The 15,185-nt window shown below is 44.9% G+C and overlaps 1 protein-coding gene across 5 annotated transcripts in view; it reads right to left on the bottom strand.

The window, feature by feature from the left end:
- The window catches only part of relt (RELT TNF receptor), a 37,334-nt gene extending 22,369 nt beyond the window's left edge, over positions 1–14,965 (bottom strand). For 3 of the 5 annotated variants that reach the window (XM_063205340.1, XM_063205337.1, XM_063205341.1), the window contains exons 1-2: positions 14,659–14,965; positions 468–542 (exon numbers count right to left, since the gene is read on the bottom strand). In XM_063205340.1, coding sequence (XP_063061410.1) covers positions 468–512 — 45 coding nt within the window. In that variant the 5' untranslated portion in view covers positions 513–542; positions 14,659–14,965. Of the gene's footprint in view, positions 1–467; positions 543–3,952; positions 5,048–5,487; positions 13,354–14,658 lie in introns of those variants that run through there. The other 2 variants (XM_063205339.1, XM_063205338.1) reach the window with 2 other exon arrangements.
- Positions 14,966–15,185: the final 220 nt, after the last annotated feature.

Genomic DNA, 15,185 nt, shown 5'->3' with positions numbered 1-15,185 from the left:
GATGAAATGCCACAAATGTTTATGCAAGAATTTATTTCACTGAGGCTAAAACTGTAATTGCACGGAAGAGTCCGTGGTCGTGTTTCTAAAGGAAAAGGCATAGGCATAGGTACGAGGTAACGGGCATGGGCAAGCATGGCGGTTGGCATATGATGAGGAATGCTGTGGCTGCAGCAGGAGCGGAGTGACGATAGTGCCAGAGACCTCAGACAATCTACCGTGACTCATTTGCCACCACTGATAATTATTCTTCTAGTGCGCTCACAAACACATGCACAAAGCCATACACACATACTGTAAATGAACAAGTATAAATAATCTCTCTCTCTCTCACACACACACACACACACACACACACACACACACACACACACACACACACACACACACACACACACACACACACACACACACACACACACACACACACACACACACACACACACACTACATATAAATTGACTTACAACAAGAAGAAAAGAAGCTGAGAAGCAGAGGTGGTTCATCATCATCTTCAAAATATTCTTCTATAAACATATGATCTGCGGAAACAGAGAGACAAAAGAGAGACAGAGAGGGTTAAAAAAAATAATTTTGAACTAAGATGAAGGCACACAGTCACATTGGATGAAACCAGTCAGCATACAAAAAAAACTGTGAACTCACATCACATCACAAACCGCCAATTTCTCACCTAGGGGCAAATCTTCCCATCATCACATGTCGTTACATGCTGCTATTCCCAACAACCGCAAACACAGCCGAGGGGAAAACAACGCAACCAAAACAGGTAAACAGCTTTTGGCTGTAAATGGTGGGTCTGTGAAATGACTGACTGACTGAGTCGAGTCCAAGCCCTGTTTTGTAAAAGGTGAGACCACAATGGTGTAAAAATACCCTCTGGGTTACTAAAGCTGGCCACCAGTGTGGCTTTTCTTTTTTTGGGGGGGGTGCCATTGTTGTGTTGCCTGTTTGGGCTGCTCAGGGGGGCTGACAGGTTTGACTGGGCCCGGGACAAAATCATCTGAAAGGGTCCCCCTCTCAACACATACAGTGTAGTGGGGAGCCAATTCTGCGCCCCCTCTCTCCCTGGGCCCGGGACAACAAACCCGTTTGCCACCCCCCTTTCGGCTTCCCTGGGTCCGCTCAACATTAAAGCCACATACAGTACACATGCTGTAGCCTCACATATCCAGAGTGGACATCTGTCTGCAGTGAGTGATTGCTGCTGAAAAGGCATATAGAGGATTCAAGAGAATGAATGGCCAGTCTAGCAAAATGCCTGACGTCAATGAACAGTAGAAACACATCAGAACACATGCTGCATTTAAAGGAAGATATGAGCATTTTTTTTACTATACTGCTGGAAATCTCCACAGGCATTGCAGACATTACATTAGAAGATTTGCCACCAAAAATAAAATACTTTTAACAGCATAATAATCAAAAAACACCATGTTGAACTGGTTAGTTAAAATGATTGGCTCCAGACATGCCCATCAAACTAAAATCTGCTTCTCTCTCCCACTCTCACTCATTTTGTGTGGTCTTGAAAGGAGGTCTGAAGAATGGACATGTGTGTGCCTTTTCAAAAAAGATATGCTTGCTGGAACCATTTTTCCAAAATCTCCTGTCCTACCTTTAGTCATGAAAACTTCCAGGAGCAGAATCCAGAAAAGAACTGTCACCCAACCCCCCACCCCGACCTTTGACCTCCAGAAACATCCCCAAAGACATCTCCCATCCTCCTCTTCCTCTCCTTTAATACCTTCTCACCTCCAAACCCCTTCTGGACAGGACTCTATGGGCAGGCTAGCTAGGCTACACAAGGTCAACCCTGAGCCACTAAGCCCAATAAAGACTGCCACAGATAAAGTCAACAGCCTGGCGCTGCTGTGATGATCACTTTTTAAGCTACTGGGCCCAGGGTTGACGAATGACATGGTCTCAAAAGGTAAAGAGAGAGAGAGAGAGAGAGAGAGAGATAATGAATGAAAGAGAGAGGGAGGGATAGAGAGGAGGATTGCAAGGAATGCAATTGTCCGTCGAAGAGCAAGAGGGCATGGTGAGCGTAAAGGCCACAAAATTCCAATTTATTTCTGTCTCCCACTTGGCCGAGGGGTATTTACACCTCTGCTCTCCAGCCCTCCCTCAACTCGTCCGCTGCTTGTCGTCTGCTGCTCTCACCTTAAGTCAAGTTTAGACTCCTACTGCAGCTGCAGGACACGTTCTGTCAGAGGGGGGTGGCGGCAGATCACGTACCCAAACAGCCACCACGCCCCCCCACCTTCAGAGCTGAAACGACCCCTTGCAGCGCTGAATGTATACTTCTCCCAGACTGAATTGTCCGTAATCTGTCGCTACCCGTACGCTGACAGTGCGTCTCCTGCAGCTGCAGGAGGAGTCTAAAGAGATCTTTAGTCTGCTGCTCTCACCTCATAGCAACAGGCTGATGCATCATCTGCCCCTAAGCTCAGCTGGCCCAGATCTATATATCCCATCTGCCCCTGAATCAAACCCATGGACAAACTGCCTCTTCTTCAATAGGTCATTCAGATCTTCTCAGCTCTCTTGATTCTCTGATTTAAATATGTCTTACTATAACAGGTAAACTGACCAAGAAGACACAGGTAAATATATGCAAGTTGTAAATAATACCTAGACTGAAAAGCACTGATTAAAAATGGCAAGCAATAGTTAATGCCTGTAGTATGTTGTTGTGGAACAATACATCTATGCATTCCTAGATAGATTTTTACCCTCCTGCTCTCCTTTCAACAGCAGACAGAGGTGGCACCCTGCCCTATGCTGGCCCAAACATAAACACCATCTGATCCTACCCCATGGACAACATGCCTCTTCAATTAGACATCCACACTCAACTCTACAGTGCCAATTTAACATTAAGAGAGTTGATGTCAATACCCAAAGTGTTGGCCCTTCTCGATCTGTGTTGAATTTACTCAGCAAAATTCTCCTCTCTCTTGAACGTCCCTCAGCTTTCTTTATTTTGTCATACACAGAAACTAAACTATCAGGTGAGGTCTACTGACCATTAGCCACTATTACTGTGATTAGAAGAAACTGATGAATATGAAAAACTATAGGCTAATGCACGTTTTTGAGTGGAACAAAACATCTGTGCATTGCATTCCTAGAAAGGATTTTGGCCCACTGGTGTAACTTCAAGCAGAAGGATTCCATAAATGTACATACTGAGATGGATAACCGTAAAAATGGACATAAAATCCCACCTGCCAGGCATATTTCTTTTACACCGACCATAGAGGATTATGTTGATGATGTCTTGTTGAGTGCACGCAAGAATTATGAGGAAGTGGGCAAATAATTTAAAACATGCTGTAGTGTACATAAAAAACACAAGATGCTGTAAATGTATGGAGGTTGTTCCTGAGCTGCACTGCGTAAAACATCAAAAAAGCAGATACAAACACAACTAGTCTGCAGCAACATATACTGCATTGTACCATGTGTACATTGTATATACATTGTATGGATTGTAGATACTGTATATACAGTACATACATTACATACAAAACATAATGCCTTGTACATGGTTTTGCCTTTTGTCTTGTTCAGTGTCATGCTGTGTTTTTGTCTTTTGTGTTTATTCTGTTCCTATAACTATCAGATGCACTGTCAATGGCACAGAACAAGTTTTTGCAAAGACAAATAAATAGTCTATCTATTGTGCCCTCATTCTCTCTGTAAGAAAGAGATGCTAAGTTTCCTTCAAGTCAAGATGTCTCTCAAGTCTCCTTCTCTGTCACACACTCCTCTCTCACTCTTCTCTCTCCCACTCTTCTATCTCTCTCACTCTTCTCTCTCTTCTCCCTGTGCATCTGTTCAGAGTGCCCCTAGATGGGCCTCGGATGAGTAAGAGAGCAGGCAGCTCGCTGTCACCGGGGTGTCAGCTGACGGCTCTACTTACCCCAGCGTGGCGTTGGTGTGATGACGGGGGTTGCCCCGGAGACTGATCTGGGGAGGATGCTAAACGATCGCTGCCACACGAAAGGCAAGAGAAGAAGCAAGAGGAGAGGCAAGAGGAGAGGCAAGGTGGTTGAGGGAAAGGCTCACAAGTGGCTTCAACGCCGAAGAGAGGAGGAAAGAGGAGAACCTGCCGGACGGATGCAAGTGTACCTGTCCGAGCCAGGCTCCACATCCCTTATACTTTCCACACAAAACCACAGACACACCCAGCATCTCTCCAGCAGCACTCTCTGGCCCCTCCTCCGCCCACTCGTGGAGCGAGCACCATCCCATCCGGTCCCCGCAGACACACACACACGCACACCAGGGCCTGGCCTGAATGGGATAGGGCTGGGTGGAGCACCGGCCACTCACAGAGAGCCCAATAGCACAACACAGAGTGTGTGGCTTTCCAGTGCCACCACAGACCTCAGCATTTGGTTTTAAGTGTAGAGGGGGGATAGTGACGGAAGCCTTTGGCATGACAACAGGGGCTTGCTTGCATACTACAGTAAGACGTCTTGCTCATGTTACTGCTGTGGTGAACAAAGATAAGCATAATTGTTGCAGAGATTGAGATGGGAGATAGCACATTTTCACAGCAGGCACTTCATCGTGGGGGTTAGGGTTACATCTAAAGACCGACCACCTGAAGACCCAAATACACTATGTGCCTCTGCTACCGGGAGCATTGAATATACTGCGTGGCTGTGACGGCCTAAGTGATACCGTAAGAGCTACTTATTTTTTTTCCTGTTCCGTGCACATACAGGGTACCGTGCGACTTCCGTTGGACTTCTAAGGTGTTTCGAGCTGTACCTTCCAAGGAGCAATTATCACGCAGTCAAGAAAACCTGGCAACCTGGATTCGGAAGCTACAATCCAGCGGCACATATTTCGAAGTGACCTGGTTTTACCTGTCTAGAAATTCCATAATTGGAAAGATACAAACCAAGGTTTTCTCCATCAATGGAAAACCTGGTGCAAAACCTGCTACAGTAAAATCTCTGACTGTTTGCTGGTGCAGATGGAGGTGGTTGAGTGCATGAGCGCCGCAGGGCAGGCGTGTGGCGTGGGCCAGGTGTCCTGTTGCCATTGGCTCTGTCATGCTGGAGCAGCAGGCGATGGAGCTGGAGCTGGAGCTGGTGCAGATGGCCTGGACTGGACTTGAGCGAAAAAGCAGGCCGGGATTTTTCAGCCAAGACCAGTCCACCCGTCATTGAGAGAGACTGTGAAGCCTGTCATAATCTTTTAGTCATCTAATATGAGCTATTTTGACCATAACAGCCATAACTGCTTCACTTAAAGGGAAACTCTGGGGCATTTGAAGCGCAATCCCATTGCTAGAGGTGGTCAAATACTGTGAGTAGCCAAAGATTAGTGCAAATCCGCACTCCCTGTGCGAAGATTGCGCTGTTTGCGCAGCCTGTCGTGCTAGCCAAATACGTGGTGCCTCAGGGGCAATTTCTACACCTTCAACGTAAAGCAACAACTTACACACTGCAGAAACGTGGAAAGGCCTGCTGTAGCGGCATGAGGACTAATACCATTAAGAGAATGGCCAGGCACAAAATCACCCACAGTCCACACCGGGCAAATGTCCTGTAGGCCCTAAGGTCAATCCAGCCATGGAGATCGAGAAGGACCAGGGCCATGGCAGCAGCAACGGCACACCACCGCAGCAGCAGGAGTGCTGCCGACCTTCGCCCACGCTGTGTCGGGAAGACTAACCCTGACCAGGGAGATGTCGAAGTGCTCAATAACTTTATACACGTTTTGGAGGGCATGCTGACACATTCCAGCTCAAATGACAGGATTCAAGTCTCTGGAAGGAACGCGCCATGCCAGGATCAACTAGTGTAAGATTGATACGTACACACGTGCCAGCTGGATGCTACGCTAGGCTACTTCGCTCTCGCTCTCCGGGGAGCAAATATAAATAAATAAACAACTCAAACCATTTGCCGGTTTTGGCCGCCGGGCCTCGAAACATGCCCTCAAAGTGAAATGACAGGGCTCCGGGCAATAATGTGCACGTTCTGTAATTCCGAGGAATGGCGAAATGACAAGTGTCCACCAAAACTCTCTCCACTCCAGTCCGACATCCCATTGAGAAAAAAAAACACGAATGGCGCTTTGCTTGTCACTCACGTTTCAGCTGTTTTTTGTCTTTTTTACAGATCAGCATCTGAGTGTGCTGTTTCTCTTGTCTGGAGAGCTTGGGTTAAATCTGGGGCCCTTCATTAAAATACCATAAAGAGTAATTACAGCTCACCAAGATCTATCTCAACCATTCAACTTTATTTTGTGGCCTTTCAAAGCATTCAAAGTGAAAAAAGTGTATGAAATTAAATAAAAAAACACAAAAGAGCTGCCCAAAATAGCTGCCCAAAAATTAAGACTAGTTCTTTTGGAAGCTGTCAAACAACAAATTGAAGAGGTTCTTGAGTTTCTTGTGAGGTTGCCCTGGCTAAACTTAAGGGAGCATGGCATTTGGCACGTGTCTGACTTCCGTCGACAGCCGCCACACTCTGTAACTCTCAAATGTCTCAAGAGTCTCAACACTTGCACGGATGAGGCATGAATGCAATTTCGTTGTGTGCAGTGTGCAGGGTTCACTTGTGTGCTGTCACAATGACAATGGGAGTTGAAGTTTCCCAGTTGGGCTTCCTTTCTATCTTTCTTCTTTCAAGTGGACCTGTCCAGAATCAAAACTTCCTTTGTCAAAGGTATCTAACAATTATACAATATTGCAATGCAATCTATTCATTATCTGAAGCTTTTAAGGGAAATACAGCAAGCAGATGGTAGATGATATTATAGACCAACAACTGGCGTAGAATCACCTGACCCGCGATATCCATCTGAAACCAGACATGTTCTCACAATCAGGCCCGTCAATAGAGGGGGACAAATGAGTATGTTGTCCCGGGCCCAGGGAGACAGCCAGAATTGGGTCCTCATTACATTGTATGTATTGGATAGAGGGCCCTTTCAGATCACTTTGTCCTGGGCCCAGCAAAAGCTGTCGGCGACCTGCTCACAATAGTAGTGAACAGATCTTTGCTGACCTGAACAACAACAGCAGCAGGACAACAAATATGACTGGCCTAATGACAGACCAATGACTAGACATGACAACCCTCACAATGGATATGCAGTTACTATGAATTAACCTGTTAAAACACTGCATTATGAATTTGCTGTTATCAGAATGGCAATGACCAAGTCGTAGTGCATTACTAAAGGCCCTGTGTAGTACTGTAGTACGATGGTAGTTAACCTTTTCAATGACTATTACAGGGTGGCACTGGAGGTACGGCGTGCATTAGCGGGCTACAGGTACACTGAGATTATAGTATATTATTACTGCATTATAAATGACAACCACCCTCGTCAATAAGATTCTTAGCTGTTCTGTAATGTTAGGTGTGTATAGTATATTTCACTTAATTCTGAGACCTCACAGAGGGAACTGGGTTCATTCAGAACTCTCTGCTTGACTCCCGGCTGAAAATGTACACCAGTCTGAAAAGGGCCTGAAAACCACTGCACGTGTCACACTCTCTCCTCCACACCCTCGCTGTCTTCTTTGGTAATTCCATGCCTCTTTCTTTTAGTCTCATAGCTTGCCAGCCTTCACAATGGGCTCCTCCGAAATAGCCAGACATTTTAATAGCAGAGCCAACACGTTTTTGTTCGGATCTCCTCCACGCCTTTTACACTCTCTCCATCTATACAACATAGTGCCTGTCTGCCTCCCCCTTGCATCTCCTTCCTCTCTTCAGCTGACTGCGGCCGGCCTTTTATTGCATCCTATTTTTCATTTTTTCATCCCCAAACAAGTGTCGCACTCTCTGCCAAGCATGTGCCTGCTGACAGCCGTCACGCTCTCTTTATACGGAGAATGGAAATGCGGGAATTTACACCTCCCGAAAAAAAAGCCCAAAAAAATAAATAATAAAATCTAAACCCTCAACAGAGAGGGACAAATGACAGGTTTGCACAGTCCAGTCTAACACGCTGGGCCATCAATCCTCTTTTATATCTCCTATACAAGAACCAAAGCATAGAAACAAGTCACATTATGGAGTAAAAAAAATGCCCAGAACAAACAAGAGTGATGGACAAGCACGTGGACCCTGTTTTGATGGCTCATTCAGCTGGTGTGAGGTAGCAATTAGTGCTCTCAGCCAAACACCTCTTTCCCTATTATGATCCACGATTATGACGGATGAAACAAACAGGGTCTATTTTTGGAAGCTGCGCCGCTTATACTTTTTTTGTTTGTGCCGTGGTTGGTCTCGTGAAAAGAGTTGCCTTGAAACGGCACAAACAAGGATTAAATGGCATGTAGTACCTCAGTGGTGGTGGCATTGTGGTTTTCAACAATACAGAGGGAGATGTTTTAGCAGTTGTTCTGTGGCGGGATCAGCTGCAGTGTCTCGAGTAGAGTCAGTGGAGCGCTTTTTAATTTTATTTGTGGAGCTTGATGTCATGATTTAACAGCACAGCAGTGAAGCCTCCTGTGTGGCAACCCACCACATAAGACGAAGGGAGGAGAGGAGAGGAGCACGATGACAGCCACAGAAGAGGACTAGACCGACAGTCGGAGTGTGACTGTAGCTGTCTACGGCCAAGCTGGATAAATGGCTGAGCAAACTTGCTGCTCCTTGAGACTTTGAAAGGTTCAGAATTCTAAACGTTCTGGTTGAGTCGGATGGGACAAATGTTAAGGCACATTCATTGTTTTCGTGTCCTCTGTGAGCAGACACACAGGGCCTTAGAAACAGACAAACCAGACACCTTGCCTGCAAGCCAAATCAGTTTGTGGTAACACGAGTTTAAAATTCCACTGGGGAGATTGACACCTTGACATCATTCACCGGCCTTAAACAAGATCACTGTTGGTACTTTTGCGTCACTAGGGCTTCGGAAAACTATAGAGTACGAGAGTTTAGAGAGGGACACTTGGGCTCTTTTGGACCTGTTTAACTCAGTCTGTGTGATGCTGTTTGGGCTTTTGGATATCAAGACACTCTTATGCTGGGAGATTCTCAGTTCTTCTAATTAAAAACAGAGACATTCTCCCTGGAGCAATGTGGGGCGTCTGATGGCAACAGCCGGCACATAGGCCACAGAAGATGAGGCTTAATCTTTACATGGATTCTCATTTTTTGTTTTCCCCTGGCTGCGCACAACTCAACCTCTGATTGTTGGAAACCGCTGTCAGTCAAAAAAGTAGCTCACGTGGGTGGCTGCCAGCGTCTTTCCCCTCCTCACAACACCGTGTTTATAAACAAAAAAACCCATGTATAACCACCCAGGTGTGTCGTACAGAGTTACCACGGCCCCATGTATATATCACTAGCAATCCACAACTGATCAGGGCGAGGCCAGACATTAATGAGAACACAAAACCAGAAAAGCCATAAAGTAAAGTACCGTATGGAATAAAATCTCCCTACCCTCTCTTTGTTATGGGGACTACTTCAATCCCACAGGGAAATTCCACCTGGGATAGGATAGGATGTTAGCCTATGTTAGATGGCGACGTGTATTGACAGGAATGTTAACTGTAGCCACATGTGAAGTGAACTGCAAATAGACCCATTTTGTTAAAGCCATGGAAGTCTGGCAAGGCTGAATGACAAAGTACTGTATGCTTAAAGTAAGTAAGTCGAATTTTTAATCTATATTCCTATCTTGTAATTTATCCCTCTGACAAAGGAAGTCAGCCACTTAGAGTGTGTGTGGGCGAAAGTTATCGAAGCTTCGCAAGGGAGCCAAACCATTCCAAAAGTGTGTCGGGGGGTGCAACCTTTGCCCTCTGGACAAACCACCCAAATTCCTCTGGCTTTGACTTTCACTGCCCTCCATCTGTAATTATCGTCCTCGAAAAAAAGCTTAATTACCCACAATGCTCTCTGCTTAAATGATGGACAAGGCATCCCACAAGAACCAGCCGGTCCAGTTCGCTCACGTGCCAAAGCGTCTAGCTCCAGCAGCAGCAGCAGCAGTCTGTGGCTACTTCCAGTCATCTATTAAAAGTTAGAAGCTCTCTGCTCTTGGCATGCAGGAATAGTAGTCCAGGAGAAAGTCAGCGGACAAAGATGCAAAGTGCTGAGTTGTGCTCCAAGATTGTTTTTTGTTTTGCCAAATGTATAGCCCACAGGTTAAGGAGGCAAATGAGATATTTTTTGCCATAGGTTACAAGGTTGTGAGTGGCTGGTCCAGTTCGCTCACGTCCCAAAGCATCTAGCTCCAGCATCACCAGAAGTCTGTGGCTACTTCAGGAATAGTAGTCCAGGAGAAAGTCAGTGGACAAACATGCAAAGTTGAGAGAGACTTGGAGCTGAGTTGTGCTCCAAGAAGTTTGTTTTGCCAAATGTATAGCCCACAGGTTAAAGAGGTGAATGAGATACTGTATAAGTTTGCAATAGGTTACAAGGTTGTGAGAGGCCTCCAAAGTTCACTACTGGACAATCAAGTTGTCAAAAATATAGCATCAGGATTAGGGAAAAGAGCCGGCAAACCACAGTCAAGGTATCGTCCATTCTTTTCTGACGAAGAACATGTTTGTTGATTGTGCAACACCTTACACATGCTCTTCCTTGTGGTTTGTGTCATCCCTTATGGCTATACTCCATGTGAAGACGAAGATCCAAAAGCAAACACAGGGTTTTAGATGCCATACCTGAGTATAATGACTGTAGATCAAGGGTGGGCAATTATTTTGGCCCGAGAGCCACATAGGGTTTAGAATATTGACCTAAGGGCCCGATCTTGCTGGCAACACACCTGTGCCAATAATAAGAGACACTGTAATGTACGGTACACTGGCATAACTTGTTGACTATTTCACTCCTGAACATTACAATATTTAGATGTGATTAATCTCACACCTGTAAAAAGCCTAGATGTTTAAGAATGTTTTATGATTTAAAATGCTTTTGATTTATAAGTTGTCTTGTGAAGGTTCTGGGGGTCAGATGAAATGGCTCCATGGGCCACATGAGGCTAGTCTGGGCGAAAGCGTCTGGCGAAAGCTAAGAGGAATCCGTCTCAATGGTGGAGGGTGGGAGAAGGTCTGATCTCTGCCACTTAAATTCATTGGAGCTCTGAATTCAAATTAAAACTCATATTGTGTGACTGTTACGATATAGTGTCGCAAAAGGATACACATAACAAAACAAAAGTGTGAATAGCGTTACCGTAACCAATCAGTAACGGACCTCTCAGGTGAGTTCTGTGCCACTCTCAACTGTTTGCTGATTGGCTAAACAGGTGAGCGAACCGAAGCTTGGAGGGTTTCGCAAGACTATGTGCATTGTCAAAATCTTTGGGCGGAGTACATAGGATGGCGTTGCCAGGCTAACATGACATGAGGCCCCCAGGCTTGAGCCCACCTCTGCAGTAGATCATGAGTCAGAGCAACTCCAGTGTGCTACTGTAGCTAGCTAACACATGGCTCTCTCTAGTCTAAACTCAGCCTCACATCCCTGGACTGTGCTGGAACAGAACGATGACCTTGACAGATTCTGGACACACAGCAGAAAAGTCTGCTCTGTGCTCTCTCTCTCCGACGGGCCTCTCAGAATAGCTACATCAATATATGGTTACATAAGCTTGTTTTGGAAAGCACACAAGTAAGCACAAAATACACACTGCGGCCGGACCAGACGCAACATACAAATAGCCATTATGCTGCCATTGATATGCCAAGGGAGCCCTACACCGGGGTTTACAACCAGACTCTGAATGGGACCGTGGATGTGAGGTTTATAAAAAAGTGCAGGTGCTTCAGAAATTGACAGATATACCCATGCCAAATATCTGTTTCACCATTGACATGTATGTATTTCTGGTTAAATTATGTTTGTGTGGCCCTGCAGTGGCCTAACAGTAGGACACTGGGTTACTACGGTGGCGACCCGGGTTCAATTCTGGCTTGGATCATTTGCTGATCCTTCCCCATCTCTCTCCCCCCCACTCATTTCCTGTCTCTCCTCCACTGTCCTGTCAAAAATAAAGGTAAAAAAATAGCCCGAAAATATATATATATAATATATATTTAAAAAATATATATGTTAGTGTCACTTTGAAGTTGCGCTATTGGCATGTGTGTTAACTATAAAGTCATGGGAATGAGGCGGGTGACAAAGGTTCCACTGTGGGTGGCTTCACAGGCAAAGATCTCTATCGGAGCCCAGGGTCAGAGGGCAGGCAGGCCACCAATGTATTCTTAGTTTCAAACCACTGGGTCAACCAAAGGCACGCAAAGGAATCCACAGGAATATGAGAATGGACAATACCAACATCCAAACGCTGCCATCAATTTCATTCCAGACTGCTGAAAGAGTGATAAAAGAATATGATGTGGAAGGGCAATAGGTTCATGTTGTTTTGTTCCCTTCTTCCCTGATTCAGTATAACCACAGAGTCAGGAAGAGGACATTACGCTTTAAATGTTGAAATTCAAATTAAATATCATGCTCAGTCAATGCGGACATGTGTGTGCAGGGATGCTTTCCTCCCTATGCTCAAGAGATTACGGAAGGATATTAGTGGTAGGATTCTTTGTCTGTTTGAGAAATCAGAGAATAGTCACAAGTTCAGGGTTTTCGTGGTGATTTCAAAATCTGACCCAGGCTAGTCTATGCCTCTCTGTGCTTTAATTCTTGAGCCACTACATGGCCCAGATATGAGACTGATTCTGGCAACAAGGCAAATAATTAGTAGGTGTAGGAACACTTCAAAAATGTAAACAGTATTTACGGCATTAAATGGTTTGTACTGCAGTAGGGATGTATTTGCACAACACATAGACATCAACCACAATGTAATGAGTGTGGTGCAGACTGCTGGGTGGCTTTACAGTGTCATTGATAAGTCTTTGAATGACTATGTAGTCTACATGTATGTCAAATGTTTGTAAATTCAAATGGCCACCATGTCCAAAATAAACGTGGTTCTTGGTTACAAATTACCAACTGAACAAGCATAGCATTATGTGACATATGATCAGCTGTGCGTGTTTGGAGATTATAAACAGGAATATTTCAAACTGAAAAGGAGAAGCTTCCGGACATGAAAGGAGAGGAAACATTTAATAACAGTGGGACAGACCCAGAGACCAGTTTAGACTAATGTATGTGTACAGTAAAAAAAAAAATCAGGGGTAACATTAGTGCTATCTCACTGGCCTGAAGTTACTGTTTTGATGTTTCGTGATCTCTAACATGGCTGATTTCAATATGGTGGTTTGAGTGCATTGCTAAAACCACAAAGCCCATTATTATTTTAACCAAATAACAACGGAAATCCAGACTGCCTGTACACACAGGCATAGGCTACCTGTCTGTGTGTGTGTGTGTGTGTGTGTGTGTGTGTGTGTGTGTGTGTGTGTGTGTGTGTGTGTGTGTGTGTGTGTGTGTGTGTGTGTGTGTGTGTGTGTGTGTGTGTGTGTGTGTGTGTGTGTGTGTGTGTGTGTGTGTGTGTGTGTTTGCACAAACATTTTCCCACTTTTATTTAAGTGACAATTCTTATAGCCAGCAAATACATTCCATAACAGAGCAGAGGATATGTTTTGCTTGGTGTACTGTATGTGTATAGTCCACATGCATAGTGCATATACCTAGGTTTATTAATAATGCAATAATAACAATGGTGTGTGAAGTTGACTTATGGAGGGGGATGTTATGGGAGGTGACCAAGGGTAGTAAACGCATCCACAGTAGGAGAGTCAGTACGAAATCTTCAACCCCTCGTGCCCAGAAGAATGAAGAGTGGATGGGAAGATTATTTATATTGACTTATTGGTAGCCTATCTACTGTATCTCCTCATTGCGTATTCTGGCATTTTTGTCACCAGGTAAACGGCAACACTATCTGAACAACCCTGATGCCAATAAGAATGACATCAGACTACGTGGCACGCAACGCAACACGAGACCAGCTGCTGTGAAACTATACAGACGAGCCCGTGTTGACATTAACAAACTAAATAAAAAATATTTGAATAGGTGTTGACAGTATTCGAAATAATGTACACTTCACCGTTACTTCCTTCTAAGCTGAAATGCACACAGTGTTGTGGTGGATTTCCGTTGCTTTTCTCTTTGGGCAACGGGTGGTAGTCTACAAGTTGGAGGCGATGAAGAAAAAAAGAAGAAGAAGAGTACCCCCATTTCCATAACTTTAATAATGCTTGGTATATTTTCCGGAACGCTAATATGAGTTTGGATTTTTGTGATGCTTTTAGCCATCACGAACAAAAGCCAGGGCGCCCAGGACTGGCAACAACAAAGCCTATGTTATTTCGTAAACTAATCTAATAGGCTACCATGAAGGGGGAGTGGGTTATGAGGTAGGTACATTTAAGTCCTAAGCGATGTTCATGGCTACAAAAAAGGTAGGCTACAAAATGATCCTTTCTCCGACACCATCCATCCCCCGCCTAGAAAAATTCAAGCAACTTAACAGTCCAAGCGGGAAACTCCTCAACAAAAGAAAACAAATTATATTCATGTTCGACGGGTTGTCTATCTACCCATATTATTAATATTCCAAATAATACGCACCGATTCGCCAGACTCACCATGCGCCGAGTCTGAACAATTGAGTGTTAGACTATGTATCTGAAATTAAGAAAAGTCAAAAACTTACCTGGTTAGTGGATAGGAGGAGTTAAATCATTGCCTGGATATACTCATAGTTGTGTTAGTCTAAAAATACATCTACCATATAATAAATGGGAAAAAGTGTAGCTGCGAGTAGGAAGTACCCTCGCGAGGTCCCCTCTTTGTGATCCAAAATTTAAATACACTCAACTCAGTGGTTAGTTCAGCGCGCCCAACGTCACCAGCTGAAACCAGAGCGGCGCTCGAGCCCTCCCCCTTTCCACTCTACTGCCCGAACTCACGAGTCAATGCGGGGAAATCACCATGCGCTCGCTGCGAGGGAGGGTGCATGACACAAGGGTGTCTGCCGGTTCCGAATCATCCGGTCGCGTCACGGGCTTTAGTCAGCAACCCAGACAAAGAAACGGATGGGTTATGAATTAATACGGAAGTGTTGAAATGACAGTTGAATAACATTCGTCACGCAGAGCACACGTGCCACCCTGTCATAATTTTAGACAGTAGTTTATTTCAGTATGTAGGCTATTTTTTGTATCTGTTAATGTTGTAGGC

This window comes from Engraulis encrasicolus, chromosome 8 (genome assembly GCF_034702125.1).
Source record: "Engraulis encrasicolus isolate BLACKSEA-1 chromosome 8, IST_EnEncr_1.0, whole genome shotgun sequence".
In the NCBI taxonomy this organism is placed as follows: Eukaryota; Metazoa; Chordata; class Actinopteri; order Clupeiformes; family Engraulidae; genus Engraulis; species Engraulis encrasicolus.
Note: the sequence above shows the minus strand (reverse complement) of the source record. Positions and strands in the feature narration are given on the sequence as shown.